Raw genomic sequence first — 26,158 nt, 5'->3', positions numbered from 1 at the left:
GATACAAAATCAAAACACAGGTTGCCATGGCATAGTCCGCCTAGAGACACACAGTTGGAGCATTCTTTACATCTCCCAAGGACACCAAGGACTGATTCTTGTCCCCTGAAATGGACGCAAGAGCGTTTTAAATAAGCCTTTAAAAAAGACTTTTGCTTATGAAATTAAAGTAATTTTCCCCATATGATTCCATTATTTAAGGTCTGATCTAATAACTGTATATTGCATTATTCAAGTTCTGTGCTATTGGTATTTTGTACAAAGAATGCTTTTGTTTCTTAAGGATAACACACAGCCTGAAACAAAATCAATCAATGAGACGTTATATTATTTTCTGATAATAAATTAAATGAATGAAAAGTAATTATTTTACAATAATAAAAATATTCATTAAAAATTTATCTTATTTTCTGATCATTAAATAAATCAATAATAAGTAATAATATTTTATGATTAAAATAAAACAATAAAAAGTAATATCATTTTATGATCGAATTACCTGAGAAAAATGCAGTGTAGCTTAGTTTTTGTATTTCACTTACCATCTCAGCCAAGCTATTGCTATCAAACTTGAAATATAATCTTATAAGTTTGTTTTATGTCTTTACAAATGTTCAATAGATTGTTGAAAATATACCTGAACTCAGAATCGTCTTTAATGTACCACTTCTTTAAAACATAAGAGATCAATATGTTTCAATTATGGTCCTGTTCAAGTTTGAATATGACTATATTACCTTGATCTTATTGAATATGAACAATTTCCCCATGATGGCATACGTTATACTGTCAAGCACTCTAATAGTTGAGCGCGCTGTCTTCTTACAGCTCTTGTTATAAAGAGTGTTTTAGTTGTCATAGAGCCGTCTTGAAGCCATTTAAGACTCAATCTTTATGAAACTTGTTATGATAGTCGAGCGCGCTGTCTTCTTACAGCTCTTGTTATAAAGAGTGTTTTAGTTGTCATAGAGCCGTCTTGAAGCCATTTAAGACTCAATCTTTATGAAACTTGATTGCAATGGTTTTGTCTTGACATTTACTAGGCTGAGTTCATATTTGGGTCACATGCATCCAAAAACTAATTCATAGTGTCAAATGTCAGAAAAAGCTTGTTACCACTCTAAAGGCCACATTTATGAATCAATTATGGTCATAATAGTTATCTTGACAATATCTAGGCCAAATTTGAATCTGGGTCACATGCAACAAACTCAAGGTCACACAATCAAATTTTAGGAAAAACATTGTAACCTCTTTAGAGGTTACAATGTAACCTCTTTAGAGGTTACATTTATGACTCAATCTTAATGATGGTTGGTTAGAATGTTTATCTTGGCAATATGTAAGCTGAATGTTAATCTCGATATCAAAACTTGATAATTATCCTTTGGTCACAATGTTATCTTGACAATATGAAGGCTATGTTTAACCAATTTATGCCTAGTGGACTCTCCCATCCTGCTAAATTGGATCAATTTATTTCCAAAATTAGGGATGTCTAGTATATTTATTTCTATATTTAGAATATTTCTTAAAGAAATTCCTTTTAAGCAAACAGTGCAGACCCTGATCATGCGGCGTCTCAACTGGGTCTTCGCCAAGGCCTTTTTTTCTAGACGAAAGGCATAAATGGGTTAAATCTGGATCTGGAAGTGGGCTCAAAATCTAGTTCACAATTTCAATTCTTCAACAAGTGGTGTCTGTGCATACATGTAATTAAGTGAAATAATGGTCCTCTTGTTTGTTATCATCCTACATTTAAAACTACAAATGGTATGCACCTTTTTAAATAAGACTTTCTATAACCGTTTTCTCATTCCGGTCATTAAGTGCATGGCCCAAAACAACATGGATCAATTTTGGCAATAAACAGCCGTAAATTTGCTGCCACCAGTCCACGTTGAATTTGTGAACAATTTTTAAATCTGAACTCAAATGTCTTCAACTAATTTTATTTCACAATCACACATTTATTTAAGAAAAGTACATTAAGAAATACACTATTATGATTAGTAATGAAAAGTACATGTAAAAGTGTTGATATCAAGGCACAAGATTTCAATAGTCTATACTAAAAGCATCCATCTGTTCTCCTCCCCTTTTTCTTCCCAAAACCGCATTTATATACTATTCAAATAAGACTGTATGCAAATTTCTGAAAATATGCAGAAGTGACCATGATTTTTGGCAATTTGCAGAAATAAAAAGATTTATAGCAATTTGCAGAAATAAAAAGATTTATAGCAATTTGCAGAAATAAAAAGATTTATAGCAATTAATTAGCAGAAATCAAGAGGTACTCATGGGAGATAGCCTTCAACTGGTATTTATCAGAAGTGTGTGAGACCTGAGTGATTAGATTGAAGAAATATGTATTACTTCCAGCTTTAACTTAATTCAAAGGCAAAATTAAGCTTACCGTATTTTACCATGTATAGCGCGCTCCCATGTATAACGCGCATGTGATTTTTTAAAGCCAAAATGGAGAAAAAAAAAAATTAAGATCAAAAACCTGAAAATTGGGCCGAAAATGGCCGCCATTCTTATATTGCGCAATCATTTAATCTGAGTTTTTCGGGTGCTTAATGTTTTGTTTTAAAGTAGGGAGCGTTTATACGATCAGGAGCATGGGTTGCAAAGCACTATATTTTCGACAATTTTTAAGATTATTCTCTCGAGAACACCGTATATGTCCTTATTGTCGCGCACTGCGCGTGTTTTTTCAAGACCCCTGCGTGTTAAATTCGAACCACTATTACCTATTCCTCACATTTGAACAGCGTTACATTTTCATTACCTGCCGCTCACAACATCGTATGACATAGTCTTCTGCTGACCCGCAACATCGCAATGTCCAATTTTACGCAAATCGTCCGTGGATCCCATTTTATTTTTCATCGACTTAAATATTTCCCCATTAAGAGATGTTCCCGATTTAATCCAGTTTGACCCGGTATTTCGCGCCGTCACTGCGTCTAGTTGATCGGTATTTATAGTGAGACAAACAATACACCCGAACGCTCAATTCCATACAGTTGGTGTTATCGGCGTAAAGCCATTAGCCAAATATCATTTGTTTGTCTCTATTGAAAGAAACTAAAATGAGTCTATATCTCTATTGTTGGTTTGTAACCTACGTAGTATACTCGCACGGTAGCATATTAATGCAGAGATCGGAAAATCATTGATAAATGTATTTGTCGTTTCAATGCTTAGGGCCGAGAAATTTCGGCAAATTGGAACTCAACTAACGTATAACACTTGCTCAATTAACCGTTTAACTCCACCTCCGTTCTCTGCAAAAGGTTCGAAGGCGGAGCTTTGCACGTGCTATTATTTAATTGGACGATTGCCATTGAGGAACAAACACACGATTAGTTCGGCATGTTGATTGCTAGACAAAGGAAGCCAATTTTGTCGGCGAGAAACTTGTCGCTTTATTGCTTCAGACAGGAAGCGGCTTTCCTTTGATGACGTCAAACTGTCAATTCACATAGAGTGCAAATTTTCGGAATTGCTAACAGTAAAATTTGGATTAAATTATCAAAATAAAGCAAAAGCGAAGTTGAGAAATATGATTGAAATAATTAGCGTCAGTTCAAATAAGACGTTTTGCGTTGTAAATCAACGAGTTTTCATGACAACAAAATCTTAAACAAACAATACCGCGACGACGCGGGGATTGATATACCTCGATTTTTTTTAATGAACAATGAATGAAGAAGTGTGAAAACACCAACAATGACATTTTTTCATCTTTTAATTTTTGTCAAAACTGTTACTACCCCGTTCATGCCTACCCTTTCCCGCTTTTTGTTGTTTCGACAACGGCCCCTTCAGTCTATAACATTATAGGGTGTAGTTTTCTACAATAAAAAAATGGCGGCAATTGTGAAGATTTAAGATTACGAAATGGATTTTTTGCAATTTAGCAACCAGGAAAGCGTTGTGTCAATGTATTACGCGCACTGAATTTTTATTTTGAAATTTGAAGGTAAAAAACTGCGCGCTATGCATGGTAAAATACGGTATTAAATAAATGCACCAATACAAAATTGCCCTTTTTGCATATATGTTTTTTCCTTGCACATTACTTGAAAAACTGTTACTTTTGCTTCCATATTGTTTTAAAAATAACTTTTTTTATTACTTTGTGAATTCTGTGAAATAACTTCATTTTTTGTGAAATCTGTGAATTCTTATTAAAAAATAAAAAATAGGTAACAACTTTAAACTTAATAGAGAACATATCTCATTTGGGGGATGTGCAGTGCATAAGGACCATAAATCTTGCAATCATATTTTAAGAGTTATTTGTCTTTGTTTATTATTTTACTTTAATTTTTTCTGGAGAATATCTTGAAAATTACACAATCTAATTGGGGGGATGGGATGTAACTTTCACAAAGACACTATTCTTGCTGCCATATTTACAGTTATTGCCCCCTTTGTGTATTTTATACTTATATTTTTCCAGAGCATGTCTTTGTAATTATTCGAGGTAGCAACTTAGAACTTAATGTGTACAAAGTGGTCAAGCAGTGGAAGCCCAGTATATAAGAACTGTAACTCATGCTTTCATTGCACAGTTATTGCCCTTGCAAATGTACATGTGGAATTTGTGTCTAGGTGTTACAATTTTCTTGGAGACAGTTTATATCTTGAATAGTCACAACACAGTATATAGACTACATTTTATTGAAACTCTTAAATTATAAATATATACACCGTCACCAATTAAATTAAAGAATAACTCACTCACACTTTTTGTACTTTAACATGTATACACTCAATTCCATATCCCCAGATTCTCGCTGTTCCTTGCTTTTATTCAAATCTGCCTACCCTTTCATATTTGGATGTTGTGATAGTGTGGATAATGACCCTGATAGGCCCCTAACATTTAATTAATATTAATTATAGCAACTGTTGAAATATCTGACAAACAGACTCTGCCTTGCAACAGAAGAGACCAGCTGCAGTTCCTATACTAAAAATTAAAACAAAGGGAATATGGTAACCATAGCATAAGGTATGAAGATGAAACTAGCATCACATAAACGCAACTGTAAATGCAGTGGGGAGGGGAGCTTTTTCAACCTGGAAATTGAAAGTACAAGTTGATCTTGTTAGTACAGGACATTCTGCCCTGTCCCGTAATATAAGGTAGAGTAATGTTAATTATGTTGGTCTCATGGATTTACTCAGAATTATTATACATGAACGTCATCCTTTTCCAACAGTCACTCTGCCTTAAACACTATGATGTCATTATTGTCCCACATTCCTACAATGATTGAGCCTGTGTTCTTACTGCAGTAGACAGACATAGGGCGAGTCACACCATAATTGTTTGTGACCACCTCTGCCAGTATCTGTCTCCCATCTTTGTCAACCTGGAAGATTTTGTCAGACCAGTATCCACACACCAGAACTTGTCCTGAATCTGTCACATGTAGGCCAGGTAGTGCAGTTGGTGAGCCCAGTGCAGATACAGTTAGGGCGGAAATCACTGTGCCATCCCTGGACAGGGTGACCAGCTGGTTACTGTCGTTGTTGATCACATATATCCTGTCTCCATCTGGACTCACTGCACAGGACATTACTGTGGTATAGAAAACAGTGATGATGAGATGTTATTATGTGGAAATGAAGGGTGTGATATAAAAAGTAGTGAGTCTAATGTTTTTGATATACAATATAGCCCAGCTTTTATTATTTTGTTATGTGTGAAGTACAAACATAAAACACTTTATAAAATTGTAATTAATATAACTATTATTATTTAACATAATTTAAAGTAATGACAACTATAAAGAACAGTTGTATTGTGGATGTGTATATTGTGGTTCTTTTATTTAGATACATTGTTTAAGTGTTTGATAATTAATTTGGTTCTAGCTGTCCTGATCATTATTTACAAAACATCAACTTGTTTGATAAGATTACTGGTATGTGAAGCTTGATTTCAGTGACAGTAGAAGCATGGGCCTACAAGTTTTGAACATTAGAATAATGATAGGAATAATTATTACCTCCCCATTGATATGATGTATCCTTATACATCTCCCTCACCAGTCTTCCATCCAGAGTATAGAGATACAGAGCATAATCATCTGTAATATACAGGTTACCATGCTGATGGGCAATACCACAGCATTCATGTTGGAGCTTCAGTATCCTGTCCTCTATCAACTGACCATTGGTCACTCTGATAAACTGGACCCCTTTTTCATGCTGAATACTGATCGCCACCAGACTGGAGTCAATGCTGCACATTGACCATGGATTACCCGGCAAGTCACAGTGGGACACCACCTTGTAGTTTTGATCCATGAGCTTCACTTTATTGTTGTACCAGTCTGCGATGAGGAGTTCTCCAGAAGCTGTCTCACAGAAACCACTTATTCTGCATGTTTTTGTATCACCCTGAATCTTCACACTGTACTTATTACTACTCTTCACTTTTATGATTTGATCAGACCTGTTTACTGCCCCTGGTTGATATCCCTGGACCGGCTGGTGTGATGAACTTGATACTGGATCAAATACTTGGCCTGACTTGGTCAGATCACTTGTTCTGTTTCCAGGGCTAGAACTTCTAGATGTTCTAGATTCTGGATGGGATTTGTTTACCTTGAATCCTGAAGTTGTTTGGTGTCCAGGGTCAGACTGGCTGGTTTCTTTAGGTTTGCTATCCGTGTTCTGTGTTGTCCTTTTAGCAGGGTGTGATTGTTCCACTGTTCTCAGTATTTGCCCCAATCCTGAAAGAGTGGACAGCGTTTGTTGGATGGTTGTATCAGGCTTAAAGGTAAGTGTCATTTCAGTCTTTGTTGTCATTTCTTGTAATACTGATTCTACCTTAAGGGACTGGTCAATACATTTTCTGTACTTGATAAAACTAAGTGCTTCACTTTTGTCTTTTATTTTCAGGAAATCCTCATGATGACATGTAATATTTGTGATGGACTCAGTGCAGTTTTCAATGTCAGTTTGAATTGATGTTCTCATTGTGACCAGAAATGTGTCCAACTCCTTCTTGGTATATTTCTCCAGTTGATCCAAAGAATCATTAATTGTCTTTCGTAAAGCATTGATTTCTTCCAGAATTCTCGTGTACAATTTCTCAAGAGACTTAATATTCTCCTCTAAGTCATCTTTCTCATGTATCAATTGCTGGTGTTGTGCATAAATAGTTGCTGACAACTGCTTGAAGTCTCCTTTTTGATGCAGCTGTTTCACTTTGTCAGATATTAGTACCAAATGACTGCATTTTCTACAAAAACATCAAATTAAATCATGTATGTGTTTTCCAAAGGATGGTTAATATTTTTAGATCTACAATTAATGTTGTATCATATTATTTTGTCACACAAAATATCTTTAAAAACTTATGTTTCTAAAAACCGGTTGCAAAGTCAAAGGTCAAGGTCACTTAAGTTTGGAGCATAAAATTTGTTTTTGCACTGTATTTATTTTGAGAACATCTTGACCTGTGATTATGAAAATCTGTATAGTGGTTAAATGGGTGGAAAATACGTTTTTATCCGCCGCGGAAGATTCCATTTAAAGGATTTGCTCCCATCCAAAAACAAAATTTATTTGGCAGGGGATATCAATTCAACAAATTTGATTGATTAATTTGAGATCACAAGGTTAAAGGTCGAGATCATATAACTTTGTACTTTGTATGAAAAAATTGTTTTCTGCATGATATCTAGAGAATGCTTTCACATCTATATTGCTATACTTGTTATGGCCCTATATCACTACGAAAACAAGCCCACGATTTGCAACGATGTATCACATTTATTGAATTGGGAAGACTCGTGACAGTCTACGATTTAGTAACGACACTGGTACGATTGGTTTACAATGAATCATGGGGTTCGGTTGAAGTCTTGCGAATAAGGTCGTGACTTCACTACGATAGGTAAGAATCTACTGCGACTGTACTATGAACAATGCAGATCGGTCAGGATTAAGCTAGAACCTCACCCAACGCACCCATGAAATAGGTGCCAATATCTATTGATATTTATCTAAATCCCAGAATCTTAGCGGGCTTGCAACTCACTCGGGATGAACTCGTGAGAGTTTTGATCTAAATTGCGAGAATCTTAGCGGGCTCGCAACTCACTCGGGGTGAACTCGTGATAGCCTTGACAAAGTCATAGCTGATTTGTAGACAGATCACGTGATCACCGATTTCCCGATTAAGTCACAAATTACCTACTTACGATTCCATTACGACGCCAAAAACGCACTACGACGCTGTTATGAGTTTACTACGATTTAATTTGGTCTTGTAGGTCCTGGCCAAATTTTAAACACGTTTTAAAGCTGGCCAGAATTTTTCGGGAGCTCACGAGTTGCAGGAATCACTTATGACCAGCCCACAACTAGTTACGATTGAGCTACGAATGTTCCCGACCTCAAAATATTGGAAATCTGGACAAATCGAGGGGAATCGGGTCATAGTGGAATACCCCTAATAGGAGGAAAGAAAAATGATAATGAGGTCAAGAGGTCAAAGGTCAAGGTCACATGTGCTTGATGGATTACAATTGTTTATTTATATTTATATCTTGAAATCTCTTAGCATCATTTAAATCAGTATGCTGGTTTTGTCTTTATGAAGAATGTCCCATCATGATTGTGAAGTCAAGAGATCAAAGGTCAAGGCAACAGGTACGGCTTTGCTCCATTTTCCAATAATCTCTTGTTTTATGAGTGATGCTGTGGTTAAAAATCAATATTCAACCAAATCAAGAATACAATTAACATAAGACAGTTGAAAAAATAAGTTTCTGGCACTCTTGTGAGTTATTAACTATCTTGGGAGAAATAAATGATGGCTAAAAATTGGTAAAGGCATTTAAAAAAACATCTTCATAACAAGTGCATATGTACTTACTGATGACTATGGAAATGGCAGACATGACATATCAGCTCACTGTGATCCTCACAGAATATGGTCAGTTTTTCTTTCCGGTGCTTCTTACATTTCTCTTGTTCAACCACATCAGTCTCTGTGTTTCTATCATTTTCCTGACAGGTGAAACAAGAAAAGTCAAAAATAAAGTCACATCCTCTATGGTTTGAACCCTCCATGTTGGAAGCCATTTTTGTCACTATTGATATTTTCTATCATTAAACATTGAACTTCAATCTTAGTCGCAAATGTCTGATGATATCCGGTCATGCGATGGTGTATAGTGTCCTACATTATTTGATAAAGAAGCCATATCTTAAAACCAAATTTAGCTATTTACAGTACGATTGGGTTTAAAATGTTAAAAGAACGCTTTATAAATGATTTTTATGTCCCCCAGTCTTATTATAATATTGATTGTTTTTGCCCTGTCTGTTTGTCTGTTTGTTGTTTGTTTGCGTTAAACTTTAACATTATCCATTACTTTTGCAATATTGAAGATAGCAACTTGATATTTGGCATGCATGTGTATCTCATGAAGCTGCACATTTTGAGTGGTGAAAGGTCAAGGTCATCCTTCAAGATCAAAGGTCAAATATATGGGGGGACATAGTGTTTCACAAACACATCTTGTGAATTTTATAAATTTGTCAATAATCAATATGTTGACAGATAAACATGGTATATATTTACTCAAGGCAAGAGTTAAGGCTCAGGGAACTATATAAGTTTTAATGTAAAATGTTAATATGGATTAAACTTAACATTGTGTAAAATGTACACAATATCTTAAATTGAGGGATGTAAATATAATCAAAAACATTAGATTAAGGGAGGACCTAGTTAACAATATATAGTTATTGTCAATATAACAATGAAAACCTTATATCAATATTGCTGATATGATTATACCCCCACAAACCAAGTTTAGGGGGGTATATAGGAGTGAGCTTTTCTGTCTGTCGGTCGGTCTGTCGGTCAGTCCGTATTAAGTGTCCGCTCTCTTGTTCAAGTAGTTTTCATCGTATCTTCACCAAACTTGGTCAGATGTTGTATCTAGATGATGTCTAGGTCAAGTTCGAATATGGGTCATGCAGGGTTAAAAACTAGGTCACCGGTCACTCAGTGTGTTTTAAACCGAAAGTTTGTCCGGACCATAACTATGTCATTTATCTTAAGATTTTAAAATAACTTGGTACATTTGTTCACCATCATGGGACGGTTTGTCGTGTGAAAAAAGTACGTCAATATCTCCAAGGTCACGGTCACACATGGAGTTCAAAGGTCAAATGCTTGTTCAAGTAGTTTTCATCCAATCTTCTCCAAACTTGGTCAGCAGTTGTATCTAGATGATGTCTAGGCCAAGTTCGAACATTGGTCCTGGCAGGTCAAAAACTAGGTCACGGGGTCACTTAGTGCGTTTTAAACATTGCACATGGTGACCGTTCTCTAATTCAAGTAGTTTACATCAGATCTTCACCACAATTGGTCAGAAGTTGTATCTAGATGATGTGTAGGTCAAGTTCAGACATGGGCCATGCCGGGTCAAAAACTAGGTCACGGGGTAACTTAGTGCATTTTAAAAATTGAGCATGGTGTCCGCTGTGTTTTTCTTAAGACAACATGCAAAATGTGTCAATGAGGCATGTGGGGGTATTCGTCATGTCTGTGAAGAAGCTCTAGTTTCCTGCACATAAAGTTTATTACTAGTAACATCCTATATTGATGCAAAGGTTATGGGCACATTAATAGGATTATATTTAAAATGGAACAAGAGACTGGATCTTTAGGATCATTATATTAATTTAAACTGTCCCTTATTTTTTTACAATTTATTCAATATGTGTTTGATTCTTGTATAAGATACTTGTGGTGTTGATGTAATACTCTAATCCGGTATTCTCGCGGGTCGGCTATTCTTTTCATATTTTGTTTATGCCCCCTGACTTTTGTATATAAACAAACATTTCTGACCTACTTGTTGAATCTGCAAGAAAACATCTATTGCTGCCAATATCATTTCATTCTTGGTAATTTTATGTCAAAAAATGGACAACATAATTTAAACCTGAAATCTACAAATATCCATTTTGAAATGACATTTTCCATTCAATGTCTTTACTTTTTCGAATTATTTAAAATAATTTTTAAAATTATTTTAAATACTTGCAAGGAAAACAAACATAAGGGTGAAGAGACCTTCATTTACGAGGACAGAAAGTAACCACGGTGACAAATATTTGTTTATTGATGCCTCTTACATCTTGTTTTATGTCGCAGACATCATACAAGTTACTTTTTATGCAAATGAGATATAGTGGTCAGAGAAAACTACTTATAACACGCTAAGTTACATAAAAGTAATGATTACATGTATGGTCATGTCTATGGGCACAATATTTAGTAAAACACCAGTTTGTAAAGACAATTATATACATGTTGGACAAAATAATTGAAGTTAAAGATTTCTAGTAGTGTATTGTTGAGCTTTCTTTATCGCATAGAATATCGAAATAACAGAACTCAATTAACATTATAAGCAGGTCCCTATAGAATGGACATATGGCATGGAGGGTCCCTATAGAGTGGACATTTGGCATGGAGGGTCACAGCCTATAGAGTGGACATTTGGCTTTTCATGAACATTTGAAGAATTGTAATGAAAGAAACAACCCAGGATAAAACAGAAGTCTCTTCCATTTTACCACAAACCTCACCAGCACATGCTATAGGTGTCAGTCAGGCAGCTCTCTGTCTCATTGCTTTCCAGATTAATAGTGTGTTTACACTGGTCAGAATTTACGGGTTTGCAGTCAGAATTTACAGGTTCACAGGGGTTATTTTACTGTGAGGTTTATGGTTCCTAATTAGGGAGTTTATCAAAGGTGAAGTGCCTTGATAGCAGATCCTGGGCGCCACAGAGATAGTAAAAATCCTCTAATTGAAAGTGTATTGTTGTTATCAGGAAGTAATGTGCTCTACTCTGAAACATTGATAAATCAACCAGTGTTGCCATGGCTACCCTTTTAGAAAACAAATCTGAGAGAAAAAGATCATATGTAGTACAATTTATTTTGATTTTTCTATTTGAATCTGTTGAATTTTTTTTTGAAAAAAAAGATGAAAAAGACATAATGTAACTACAATTTATTTGGATTGTTATGTTTGGTGCAATAAGGGAATTTTGTTTGAATTTTTGTGAAATATGTTTTTGACTTAAACTTGAGCACACAACAAAGGTTGTTGTTTAAAATGTGTTACCAGTATGTTGCTGTCTTAACTAAAACTAGAACAACAAAACCATTGTTCTAAAAACAGTATGACTAGGTGTTACATTTAAAGTTGTGCTCAAACAAAAAGAAAAAACATATTAAAGAGAAGATAAGATATCAAAAGATAAGAAAGTTAATAGGAAAAGCATTTATGTTGTAATATCACACCTCCTACAAAAATGACTCCAATTGGCTTAGAGCGGTCACATGCCCATGGTGTATTTTCCATACACCCAAAGAAATTTCCATACACCCCAAGTTATTGAGTAGTCGGTGGAGATGTAAAGGTTACACAGTTATTAACTGATTGTGTATGGAATATACACCCTTTGTACTTTCATACCATACTGGAGCTTCACTCTGGTATGGTATGAAGTTACTGAGGGTGTATATTCCATACACAATCAATTACTAATTTTTGGGAACACAATCAATTGAAATAAAAAATATATGTCTTTAAATAATCATAAAGAAGGAACAAAATGTTCTTGCTATTTTTCCTTATTGAATAAGTTTGCAGCTGCAAACAAAATGGTCAAAGTAGACTATATTGTGTACACTTGAAGACTTTTCCAACTCAACACTTTTAAAACATAAATATTTCAGTTGTGAGTTAAGATTATGATCAAAATTTTACATGTAATAATTTGACTCTATAAGCTTAGCACGTGGGGTACAATAAAATTGTATGTATGGTTTCATCTTTTTGCACGTGGAAATGGTGAAACGCAATATCATTCTACATTTATTTCAATTTCCTCATTTGAGGTGGTTTCTTAAACCAGAAAAACATAAAATTATTAAATAAAAATCTTTACTCATAATTGAGATATTTAAGTTTGAAAAGTGTTGCGTTAGAAAAGTATCCAATTGTACTGTTGTGGGTTTTGAATCTGATATTGAAGTGACTAAAACCTTATGAATTTTGACTTCACTATGAACCAAGAGCAATAGTTATTGTTATGTTGCCAGTGTGCAAAATTATGTGCACAACGTCATGTCTTATAAAGAGCAGTAATTTTGTGTAATTTCAGGAGTGCAGAGTACGGGTGGACCCAGGGCTGGCGTGTGGAGGTCCAGACTGGTACAAATGTCCTCTATAACTGGACATTCTGTAACAACAGCCTCCTGGCTCCAACTGATATTGTGAGTAACCAGTCAACATTTGCTTATAGTGTTCTGCATGGCAGTGAAAAAGCAATTGTATCGCCTTTTTTATGCTCCCCCATAATTTATTTGGGGGGGGGGAGCATATAGTCGCCGCTTCGTCTGTCCGTCTGTGTGTCCATCCGTGCACAATTTTTGTCTGGGCTATTTCTCAGCAATTAATGACCGGAATTCAATTAAACTTTATGGAAAGCTTCACTACCAAGAGGAGATGTGCATATTATCAGCCTGTTCTGGTCGGATGATTTTTCACAGAGTTATGGCCCTTTGAAATTTTCCATTAACTGTACATATAGTGCAATTCTTTTCCGGGCTATTTCTCAGCAACTAATGACGGGAATTCAATGAAACTTTATGGGAAGCTTCACTACCAAGAGGAGATGAGCATATTATCAGCCGGTTTTTGTTGGATGATTTTTCACAGAGTTATGGCCCTTTGAAATTTTCCATTGTACATATAATGCAATTCTTGTCCGAGCTATATTTCTCAGCAACTTATTACGGGAATTCAATGAAACTTTATGGGAAGCTTCACTACCAACTGGAGATGTGCAAATTATCAGCCGGTTATGGTCGGATGATTTTTCACAGAGTTATGGCCGTTTGAAATTTTCTATAAACTGTACATATAGTGCAATTCTTGTCTGGGCTATTTCTCCCCAACTACTGACTGGAATTCAATGAAGCTTTATGGGAAGCTTAACTACCTTGAGGAGATGCGCATGTTATTTGTGGATTCTGGTAAGATGATTTATTTAGAGAGTTATAGCCCTTTGAAATTTTTAAGTTGCTAAACCATCCATCGTATTATTTTGTCCAAAGTTATGCCCTTCAAGGCGTTTCCTTTTATCTGAATATATAGTGCAATTTTGTGTAAAAAAACAACCTTTGGGGAGCATCTCCTGTCTCCGACGTTTTCTTGTTTTTTACAAACGTCGCAGAAAACAATTTCTGGTCAGATTTATATCGCACACAAAGTTTGTGAGACAATTGTCAAACTGCAATAAAATAGGAGATGAATATACAATTTCTCTATGTTAAAATGAAATCCCCTAAAGTTTCTCCAAAATTGTTGGGTGTTAACAAAGTGTTCAGTATCCAATATCTCTGAAAATTTTGCCTCCTTTCCTATACTGCTCATGATTTTGCAGAATGTAATCAGACGCAGTTTTAATTGATGATTTATTGCAACAGAACAACCATATTTTAGTTATGAAACATCAAATTCCTAGAAAATGTTTTTGGAACTAGCATATTAATCATGTAAAATGTTCAAATTTCTCGAGCAATAAATATGGATTCAGCATTATGTATGCTAGAACATGATTTTGCTTTTTTCTGAAAGGCAAAAATTGCACTTTTATGAAGCATCAGGAACCAATGTCAAATAAACAGGAACCTTGTAATACTTAATAGTCATGTATTCGTAAGTGCTGAAAGTTAAATGTTAAAAAGCTTAAGTACCCTGTAATAATTATCATTGTGCAGTTAATTGTTTTCAATAATGATGTCTGCAAAGAGATATTTGGACAAGTTATTTGATTGTGAAGAATTGTTCAGTAAATGTTGCAGTGTTCGACTGTATATATATACTATCCTGAATAAACAAAATATGTACTTAAGAATTGATAGAATTGATTCATACAATTAGAGATAATTTAAATTTGATAGAATTGATGAAACCCATTTTCTTAAGATAATTAAATAGCATTATAGATAATGAGAATGCTATAAAGAATTATTTTTTTTCATTGAACTTGATTTAGAGAGATGATGATTGATCTACGGAATCTTTGTTTATTTCTACTTCCTCAACAAAGTTACTGGCTCATAATGTATAATGGTTAATGCCCTGTGTCTTGTTGACATTGCAGATGCTGATATTTTCAATGCATCTTTGAGCAAAATCTAAGCATGTTTTATTTTATTTCAGTATGAAGTCGACGTGCCAGTGCCAGGTGTATACAAATTGACTGTGTCTGCCTTCAACGATGTGACCCCCACACCTTTGACTGCCGAGCTGATCGTCACCAGTGGGCAACTGGACAGGAAGTGACCTCGCCCAGTCATGTTGACCTACGTATCATTGGGGGCCTTGTTGATGAACCAACACATTTTCAGATCAACATTACTGGCGGGAATTTCACGCAGATTGCCGTCAATTTTGGTGATGGCAGCAATGAACTGTTGCTCACACAACCTAGTTGTTGATCAGATTGTGCTTTTCAATCATACCTATAGGGAGATGGAAAGTTTCAATGTGACAGTCAATGTGTCAACCAGTCAGTCTTGTATTATTGTTACTGAAGTGTTCAATCCGATTTTGTCTGTGACCTTGAAAGCAAGGTCACCGAAAATCTTGAAGACGCCCAGTCAAGCTGTTGTCATGGCAAGTGTTGAAGGCGGTCCGGATGATGTCGGCTTCGTTTGGAACTTCTCTGATCTAATTGGAGACACCATAGTGAAACAGTAAGTTTGTTGTCCAGTGCATGATGTAGTAAAGGCAGTTATGCTGTATTCTGTAGTACCAGACATAATTTGGCAACATTTTCCAGTTTTGTTGATTGTTATAATATTGTCCTTTAAAAACCATAACCAGAGATGCCACTGTATGTGCAAAAACAACAACAACAATAGCTTCTAGTCTCCAAGGAGTTTTCAAGAGGTGATATATAATAAGGTGTTTTTTTACAGACTGAAATAAACTTGTTTTCATGGTCATAATTAATTGCAATGGAAATTGTACATGAGTGTGTTTAACCCTTTCAGTGCGGGAACCGAGTTTTAAAGGCCTTTGCAAACAGTTTGGATCCAGATGAGACGCCACAGAACATGGCGTCTCATCAGGATCCAAACTGTTTGCTATTCTGATAGTATTCTTTGAAAAAAAAATAGAAGAAAATGCTAATTTTAGAAATTCTGCAGACGACATTTTAGCAGACGACAAATTTCCCAGCATGCAAAGGGTTAAGTACTTGTTTGGAATTGTTGGATTTCATGATGAAAAGAATGGCATGCTGAATTATAATTTAAAAGAATAAGCTAGTTGTCTTGTAATAATTCCTTCAAATATTTTTAAGATCTGCAGCAACATTTATAAATAATATTATCTACAGTCATTTAATAATGACAACTCTGCCAGAAATGTAACATAAGCATACAAGCATATAAAAGTTCGTTTTTACTTATTTTATAATTATCTTTTATTTATTACAATATGTACATTTTTGCAATATATTACATATAGTTACATATAATATATATTTTATTTACTTTTTTTACAATTATAAATAATAATTTTGTACCTGCAGCTACCTGAATCAAACCAGCGTAGCTAGGCACCCCTACAGCATGTCTGGAGACTACAGCGTCACCCTGAACGTTACTGGGAAACACTACCCTCCTCCGGGAATCTATCGGGCGCTCGACTGGAAGTTCCTGGTCGTCGATGCCATTGATCTACTTAAACTGTACTCTGACCTTAACGCCTCTGCACTAGTTGGAAATTCCTCGACTCCTGTGACACTAGAGGCCAAGTATGTTATGTAATTTAAATTACTTAATCATGTGTTAAGGGTTTAACTCTGTGCTCAAGTGAGTAAATGTAATCATCATGTCCCATGTCAGTCATTGTGAAGGTATGCGTCGTCAACTGGGTCACATGCATCCTAAGACTAGTTCACCAAGTCAAATCTTAAAAAAACTAACTTGTTACCACTCTAGGGCCACATTAATGTTTCAGTCTTTGTGAAACTTGGTAAGAAGGTTTATATTGACAATATAAAGGCCATGTTTTAATCTGGCTTAATTGGGATCATAAACTAGATCACCAGGTCGAATCTTCAGAAACTGGTGTTTGTAATCTCAGGAGAGGTTTGTATGTGCCATAATATCCGTCTTGCTTATCTGCTTAACATTATTAGATACAATAATTTGATGCTGCTTAACCATGGATATTTTTAGTCTTGTAATTTCATTTTATCCGAATTGATTGAATTCAATGTTAATACTAAATACTCACTACAAGAAAGCAAAAGCTGCACAAACCTTTTTCATTAACAGATCAAAAGCCCAGAGTATTCACATGTACATCACCATTAAAAATCATCAGGAGATAATATGAAAAGCTATACAAACCATAAAAAACTGATGAAAGCCATTGGTCACACTAGGTTGTAAATTAACAAGTTAAGAAAATACTTAAAAATAAATGTTTAATTGTCATACTGGAAACACAATTATTCAAGTTCTACGTGTGTAGCGTATATTGACTTATTTTTCAGGTCTTCGGGTTCTCATGTACGCTATGTATTTGATTATGGAGACGGACACACTAAGGAAGTGGCGGGTGAACAAGCCTCCCACATGAACGTTGGGGTGACTATGTTTGCAAAGGCCACACATGTCTACTCTGCAGGTAGGGCTTAGTTCACTTGAATTTGCTTTATTTAATTAGCATGACGAAAATTAGGTGGAAATGTCTCGTTACTAACATATGTCTTGTAAAGTTTTGTTCGACATAAAGTCCTTACAAAAAAAGTATGTCTGGAATGAAAGACAGTATTTCAGTAGGTTAAGAAGTCAGCACTTAAACAAAGATGTATTAAGTTTGTATGTATGAATACAATTTCCTTTCAAGAATTTTGTTAAAATGATTATGCAGCCCTCATAACAAATTATTAATTTTTAGAACAAAAATTTATATCATATGGCAATCAGGCATATCCTCTTATTCTATTTCAGTTGGAGAGTACACAGTCTCTGTGACTGCCTATAATCCCCTTGGCAACCGTACTGCTGAGCTGTCAAGGTCGTTCTGGGTTCAAAGGCCGCCTGTTGACCTTCACATCTGTAACCTTGACGACACCAGGAACAGCAGGTACTACACATTTTTATCCCACTTTTACAGCAATTTGGGTTGATCAAAGCCCCGTTGATTAAATTTCTGCTATAATCAACGGCACGAAATGACGTCATTTTTTCGACAAAATGACGTCATAAATCCAGCGAAATCATCCAGTTAAACTAATTTTGTTTAAATATAAAGCTTAAGTGAATAAAACACGGGAAAAATAGAATAATAGATTAGTGTTGATTATAGATCAGGTTTATCCTGCTCGACACGAAAACAAAAAAGCACTCACCAAGGCTCGTGCTTTTTGTTTTCTAAGCCTTGCATGATAAACCTGATCTATAATCAACACTAACCTATTATTCTCTATTTATCCAGTATGACCAAGCATTGTGACACATTATTTTGAATTTTCTATCCAAATAGGGCTGCAACGGGTACCCGAAATATCCGATGATATCGAATCCTACTTCAGATTCGCGGGTACAGATCCACCCCCGGAAATTTCGGTTCCAAATATTCATTTTTATAGTTGTATGTAACCTAGAGCTGTTTTCAGGAGTATTGTTTTTTTATTCAGACTGGTTCCATTTAAAAGATAAAAGAAACGTATATTAGTCGATATTTATTGACGTGTGACAGTCAAAAAGCAGATCATTCGAGATCCTTCGGCTTTTATTGTATTAGAGTGTCATTTGCGACAGAGAAAAACTAATTCGAAATCATGGAGGATTTACACATTACAAATATAATTCATAATGGCAATAAGTAAGTTTTCAATCCTTATTGTCTTTCTGAGTTGTAATAAAAACAACGGTAGTGGATCCAGTGTGTCTGGAATGTTATTCAGGTAAATTTTGCATAATATCGTGACCTGTCCAATTGAGTTCCTGCATCATGTAAATTTTTATGTCTTGAAACTTGAAAGCATCATCTACTAAGTTTAAATACTATCTTGTGATGCAAGGACCCTCACTGCCCAGTGAGAGAGTCTTCTTCACAGCAGGAGATCTCGCCAGTGCTCATAGGGCTTGCCTGGACCCGGACAATGTTGAAATGCTAATTTTTGTGAAAACAAACATCAAACTGTATGAACAGTGAAAAGCATAATTATGTTAACAAACAAACTATTAAGTGAATAATTGTTAAGGTTTGGTTTTATTTTGACATTGCTACAATGTTAAACGAGAACTTTGTTATGTTTTTTTTTTTAATAAATGTTTAATGTTTTTTTGTCAAATTATACTTCTAAAACCATTGATTTCTTTAATTTAGACAGAAACTTCTGATTTTCTTTTATATGAGGGATCCGGATCCGAAAAACTGTAAGAAACCATATTTGGATTCGGATTCGGATCCGAACAATTTTTTTGGATTCGTTGCAGCCCTATATCCAAATATGACTCTTGGTCTGGGAGTACCAGGTTTAATGCATGCTGTAAAGTGTCGTCCCAGATTAGCCTGTGCAGTCCACACAGGCTAACCAGGCACAATACTTTCTGCTTAGACTTGATTTTTGCTTTAGAGACTCCTATTTCACGAAAAATTCCATGAATTCAGAAAGTGTCGACTCTGATTAGCCTGCGCTGACTGCATAGACTCATCTTGGCCAACAATAAATGCACCTTCAAAAAGCACTCTTTTCCTACACTGAGGGGCGTATATATTGCAATTGTTGAGTGATGGGCCTTGAATGATCATTATCGGGTCTCTTAGCGTTTTCGACTCAGTTTTCCATCGATCTTCACAAAATTTGATGAACGTATTTGAGGTTATCATATTTAAGCTTATTTTTAGGAAAGCGCTCATGGTTAGCTTTTGGGATCACCTTTTGTCTGTTGTCCATCGTCAACATTTTGCCTTGTTAACATTCTAGAGGCCACATATATTGTCTGATCTTCATGAAACTTGGTCTGAAGATTTGTCACAATGACATCTTGGTCGAGATCAAAACTGGATCACAAGAGGTAAAAAACTAGGTCACTAGGTCAAATTAAAGAAAAAGCTTGTTAACACTCTAGAAGTCACATTTATTGTCAAATCTTCATGAAACTTTGTCAGAACATTTGTCCCAATAAAATCTCAGCTGAGTTCGACAATGGTTCCGGTTAGTTGAAAAACATGGCTGTCAGGGGGCTGGGCAGTTTTCTCTAAATGGCTATAGTAAATCCTTGTTAACAATCTAGAAGTTTTATTTTTAGTTCAATCTTCATGAAACTTGGTCAGAACATTTGTTTTAATGATATCTCGTATGAGTTTTAAAATGGTACCGTTTCGTTGAAAAACATGGCCGTCAGGGGGGCTGGACAGGTTTGCTTATATGGCGATAGTAAAACCTTGTTAATACACTAGAAGTAACACTTATAGTCCAATCTACATGACACTTGGTCATAAGATTGGTCTCAATGATTGCTTGGTTGAGTTTTTAAAATAGTTCCAGTCCATTGAAAAATATGGCCACCAGGGGGATGGGCAGTTTTCCTAATACAGCTATAGTAAAACCTTGTTAACACTTTAGTTTATTTTCTGTTAACCTAGACATGTAATAACTGTTGTCATTGCAGGTACATTGGGAAGGTTGGAGAGACTATTAGAATGTGCGCAAATGTTACGTCTGGAACCAATGTGACTTTTGACTGGAAACTGGGTGATCAGTCAGATATTGTGAAAGCCGGTTAGAAGTTTTTTGCTCTTATATGAATGTGACAAGGTAGTTGATCAATGTTGTTGTGATGATTTAACAAGAATAAGAAGCTAAAGAGACATTCAAATTCAAATTATCATATGTTGAGCTTATCGGTTTGCCAATCATGTTTAAATATATTAAATATATGGAGTTCAAGTTAAAATTTCAATTTGTCTTTGAGTAAGGTTTATTGAGTAAAAAATTCAGTTTGATCAAAGATTTTCTTGTATGTATAAAATAAATAAAAATGTCTCATTTATTTTCTTTGATAATGATTGTTCAACAGAATATCATATGTTTTTATGCCCCCAGTAGGGTGGCATAGAGCATTTGAACCGTCTGTCAGTCTGTCCGTCCAAAAACTTTAACATTGGCCATAACTTTTGCAATATTGAAGATAGCAACTTGATATTTGGCATGCATGTGTATCTCATGTAGCTGCACATTTTGATTGGTGAAAGGTCAAGGTCATCCTTCAAGGTCAAAGGTCAAAAACAAATCCAAGGGAAGTAACAAGCTTTAAAGGGAGATAATTTATATTTATCATTTGGTAGGTACAGATCATTTTCACAAGGTAAGTAATAAAAAAAAATTCTTCCCTCGTGAAAATGATCTGTACCTGCCAAATGATATAATCCAAAGGGATATAGTCAAAAAATAATAATTAAAATAAAGCGGTACAGTAGGGGGCATTGTGTTTCTGATAAACACATCTTTTGTTGATTATAAGACAGGAATACTTATCTGAGATTTTCATTAAAGGTTGGGGACTAATAAGAGTGACTGAAATTTCTGAGATTTTTATGATAATGTTTAACCCTGTCTTATAATCAAGCCATTGATAAAAGCAACAAAATGGACGCCTAAGTTGTACCCCATCTTAGAGTTGCATTTCCTTAAAATAAAAAAAATATGGTTTGCATCAATCCATTGAATAAAATTATTCTCTCTTTCAGGTTCTGTTATCACTCATCAGTACATGTCACCTGGCATGTATACAGTGTACGTTACAGCGAAAAACCATGTGAAATCTCTTGTTAAGTCCATAGAGGTTAACATCAACTATGCAATACAAGGTACCCTTTTTTTGTTGACCTCAAAAAGATCATCTCGGATGAGGCAGCAATTTCTTGTCTCCACATATAAACATCAGTGTTCTCTGTAAGTACCGGCAGCCGGCGATTTCGCTGGTTACATTCACGGTAGATGCCGACTACTTTTCCCAAAAATATCAATTAAAATGGCACAAATACTTCAGGTTTGTAGTCGCCGGTTACTTTGAAAATATAACTGGAAACTCAAATTCTTCTGGAGGACACTGATTAAGATGTGTACATATTAAACAATATTGAAAGAAGTTAAAATGAAGCTCAACAATGGATTTTACCATCTTTTTGTACCAAGCTTCTTTTTTATTGTAAAAAGCTGTGCAAAAAATATGTAACAGTTTGAAAGTGTTGAAAAATTTTGTGTTGATAATTTTAACCTGTGTATCTATTGTTTTTATCTCATTATGACATTAATTTCATGTTAATTATGTAAACCAAAATACTTCTGAACAGAATTTACAATTTTGTAGGGTTTATCATGAAATAAATGAGTTGCACTGTGGAAAATCTTCCTTAATGCATGTGCGTAAAGTGTCGTCCCAGATAAGTCTGTGTAGCGCGCACAGGCTTATGGATGACCCTACTTTATTGTCAGACAGGATTTTTTATTACATTAAACTTTCCTTAAATTAAATTTTTTAAGCGGAGAGTGTCATCCCGGATTAGCCTTTGTGTACTGCACAGTGTAATCTGGTGCAACACTTTACGCACATGCATAAAACCCCATTTTACCAGAATGCAGAAAGGCCCAAATATGAAATCTTCAATTTTGTACTGTGCAGGAATTTCTCTGCTGGTTGCCAGCCAGACGGTTGCCTTGGGTGACGAAGTATTGTACAGAGTCCGAGCGGAGCCAGAGTACTCAGGTATCGTCACAACGTATCGCTGGAACTTCAAGGAGCCACGACCCACCCGAGGTGTCCGTCCTTTCTTCCCTACCACTTTGGAACCGGAGGCTAGATATTCCTTTCAGACGTTTGGAAGGTATAACTGCCTCATAGAATTTAAGACAAGGTTGATCAATATTCTTTCCATATGGTTTTTATTTAGTTTTTCAATAAAATGTCTCTGTTTTTCTGGCAGGTGGGCTTGTTTTTAAATGTCTCTGTTTTTCTGGCAGGTGGGCTTGTTTCTAAATGTCTCTGTTTTTCTGGCAGGTGGGCTTGTTTCTAAATGTCTCTGTTTTTCTGGCAGGTGGGCTTGTTTCTAAATGTCTCTGTTTTTCTGGCAGGTGGGCTTGTTTCTAAATGTCTCTGTTTTTCTGGCAGGTGGGCTTGTTTCTAAATGTCTCTGTTTTTCTGGCAGGTGGGCTTGTTTCTAAATGTCTCTGTTTTTTCTGGCAGGTGGGCTTGTTTCTAAATGTCTCTGTTTTTTCTGGCAGGTGGGCTTGTTTCTAAATGTCTCTGTTTTCTGGCAGGTGGGCTTGTTTCTAAATGTCTCTGTTTTCTGGCAGGTGGGCTTGTTTCTAAATGTCTCTGTTTTTCTGGCAGGTGGGCTTGTTTCTAAATGTCTCTGTTTTTCTGGCAGGTGGGCTTGTTTCTAAATGTCTCTGTTTTCTGGCAGGTGGGCTTGTTTCTAAATGTCTCTGTTTTCTGGCAGGTGGGCTTGTTTCTAAATGTCTCTGTTTTTCTGGCAGGTGGGCTTGTTTCTAAATGTCTCTGTTTTCTGGCAGGTGGGCTTGTTTCTAAATGTCTCTGTTTTTCTGGCAGGTGGGCTTGTTTCTAAATGTCTCTGTTTTTCTGGCAGGTGGGCTTGTTTCTAAATGTCTCTGTTTTTCTGGCAGGTGGGCTTGTTTCTAATATTTAGGACTGGCTTGCTTATTTGTTTTCAGTTTATGTTTTTTTTTTGCTATTTCATATTATTTGTAACTTATCCAGAATCAGGGTGCAGGATCAACTGGGTTCACTGGGGTTTACACACAGGCTGGACAGAATGTAAACACACCGTTAAGAACTTAATTTTGCAAATATCTCAAGTTATTGAAATACATTTGCAAAAATCTTTAGCACAGTTTTTCTTGCAGTGTGTGTATATATCATGAAGATTAAATAATAAATCATTGTAATGTCTGAAATCGATGCCAAAATGTCACATTGCGTGCAGCATAACCATGTACAGCACAGGCTTATTAGATAAAGTAATTCTCATGTATTTCACATTCCCATAAGCAGCATAAAAAAACTTTTATGCACGAGTTGAAATTCTTAAGAAAAATTGTTTTAACAAGTTATTTGTAGAAAAAACCCACATACTGGTGTGTTTACATCCATTAACGTTTAATTGTGAACCCTTGCAAAGTCACGTGATCCTGCACCCTGCACTCTACCTACTATACGCAACTCAGATTTTTCGTTGCTCACCTAGTGTATTTCCACTTTTACAGAGGTGCAGTTAGTATCACCGCATTGAATGCCATAAGCAATGCAACAACATCAATCGATATTCACGTTGTGGCGAAAATCACGTTGCTGGAAATCCGTTTCATCAGCAACGTTACCGAGCGCCAATCAAATCGACCAATTAGATTTGGCCACTGGGCCTATGGAACAGATATGAATATTACATGGCATTTTGGTGATGGTTGGAGCCCTGCTGTGACTAACTTAAGTGAGATTGAGTACACGTTCGCAAGGTAAGTTCAATGTGTCAAGTCTGAACAGTTTTTATATGAAAATTGTAGAAGTCTGAATGGTTGAAGAGAGTTTTTAGTATCAGTACACAATAAGCAAATGTCATTAAGTTGTTACTCATTTATATGCTGTGTTTTGGGTTGTTATGTTTTAGCTCACTAGAGCACAACATGCACATGGTCAGCTTTTTTTAACAGTTTTTTTCATTCATTCCTGGTGCTTTTTCCATCATCAGCATCTTGTGAACACTTTAAGAGGCCGCATTTATTTTTCAATCTTCGTGAAACTTTGTCAGAATATCTCTCCGATATTTTGGCGAAGTAAGAATCTGCGTCTTGAGGGATAAAGTAGCAGGACACTAGAGAAAAAGCTTGTCAACAGGCTAGAAGTGAAATGTTTTCACCAATCATCATGAATCTTGCTCAGACCATGTTTTTTCATGTTAAACTATCTTTGCTGAGTTAGCTGAGAATGGTTCCAGTTTGTTGGAAAACAGGGTTACCAGGGCCGAGGTAGTCTAAAGTGAAATCTTTAGAACACACTAGAAACCACATTTTTTGCCCAATCATCATAAAACTTGATTAAAAAAATGGTTTTGATCCATGAAAAATATGACCACCTGGCTTAAGTGAAACCTTGTTTATTCTCTACAAGTAATATTTTGTGTATGTCACGGCTGAGTTAAAAAAACTTAAAGCAAGACTGATGGGCTGTTATCCTGATAAGGCTTAATTGAAAGCTTGTGAGAATTCACTTATTTTGCCCAATCATAATGAAACATGCTCTGTCATCACAGGACAGGAGCAGGGGGCTGTTTCCCTTAACCCTTTCAGCGCTGATCCGAATTTAAAAGGCCTTTGCAAACAGTTTGGATCCAGATGAGACGCCACAGAACATGGTGTCTCATCAGGATCCAAACTGTTTCTATTCTGATAGTATTCTTTGAAAAAAATCGAAGAAAATGCTAATTTTAGAAATTCAGCAGACAACTTTTTAGCAGACGACAAATATCCCAGCATGCAAAGGGTTAATGTAGCTATGGAGATAACTTGTGAACACACTAGAAGACACATTTTTTGCCCAATCACCATTCACTTGCTTGTTGTGTCCTAATGATGCCTGGACCTAGTTAAAAATGATGTCTGTCTGTTAAAAAATATTACTGCAATGGGATAAAGTGAAAACTTTTGGACTCTAGTAGTCACATTTTTGCCAAATCATCAATAAACTTGCCCATAATTTTTTTGGGGGATTGCTTGTCTGAGTTTGAAAATGGTTCCTGTCCATTAAAAAACGTGACTGCCAGTTAATTGGTGATGAGAACATATACAACTATGTTCTTATGATATCTTAGCCAAGTTCAAAAATGGATTCAGTCATTTGAAAAAAATGTGTGCAGAGTGTGATGACGTTTTCGCTATATGGCTTTGGTGAAACCTTGTGAAAACTCAAAAGTCACATTTTGTGCCCATTTTTTGCCCAAGTGCCAAATCAATTATAAAACTTG

At 35.6% G+C, this 26,158-nt stretch overlaps 1 protein-coding gene and 1 long non-coding RNA gene across 2 annotated transcripts in view; one reads left to right on the top strand and one right to left on the bottom strand.

Annotated features, from left to right (window-relative positions):
- Positions 1-1,938: 1,938 nt before the first annotated feature.
- Positions 1,939-5,675, bottom strand: LOC127855821 (uncharacterized). The gene is made up of 2 exons (XR_008037761.1): positions 4,028-5,675; positions 1,939-2,414 (listed from the first exon to the last, which is right to left on the bottom strand). It is a non-coding gene; the product is annotated as an uncharacterized LOC127855821 (long non-coding RNA).
- Positions 5,676-15,450: 9,775 nt separating this feature from the next.
- The window catches only part of LOC127854677 (polycystic kidney disease 1-related protein-like), a 177,235-nt gene continuing 166,527 nt past the window's right edge, over positions 15,451-26,158 (top strand). The window contains exons 1-8 of the mRNA XM_052389738.1: positions 15,451-15,843; positions 16,686-16,910; positions 17,658-17,791; positions 18,118-18,253; positions 20,791-20,900; positions 21,869-21,988; positions 22,804-23,005; positions 24,405-24,653. Of these exons, the coding sequence (XP_052245698.1) occupies positions 15,476-15,843; positions 16,686-16,910; positions 17,658-17,791; positions 18,118-18,253; positions 20,791-20,900; positions 21,869-21,988; positions 22,804-23,005; positions 24,405-24,653 (1,544 nt within the window). The 5' untranslated portion in view covers positions 15,451-15,475. The remainder of the gene's footprint in view (positions 15,844-16,685; positions 16,911-17,657; positions 17,792-18,117; positions 18,254-20,790; positions 20,901-21,868; positions 21,989-22,803; positions 23,006-24,404; positions 24,654-26,158) is intronic.

The sequence above is a fragment of the Dreissena polymorpha genome, chromosome 13, assembly GCF_020536995.1.
Source record: "Dreissena polymorpha isolate Duluth1 chromosome 13, UMN_Dpol_1.0, whole genome shotgun sequence".
Classification (NCBI taxonomy): domain Eukaryota; kingdom Metazoa; phylum Mollusca; class Bivalvia; order Myida; family Dreissenidae; genus Dreissena; species Dreissena polymorpha.
The sequence above is the reverse complement of the archived record's forward strand: the minus strand, read 5'-3'. Positions and strand labels throughout refer to the sequence as shown.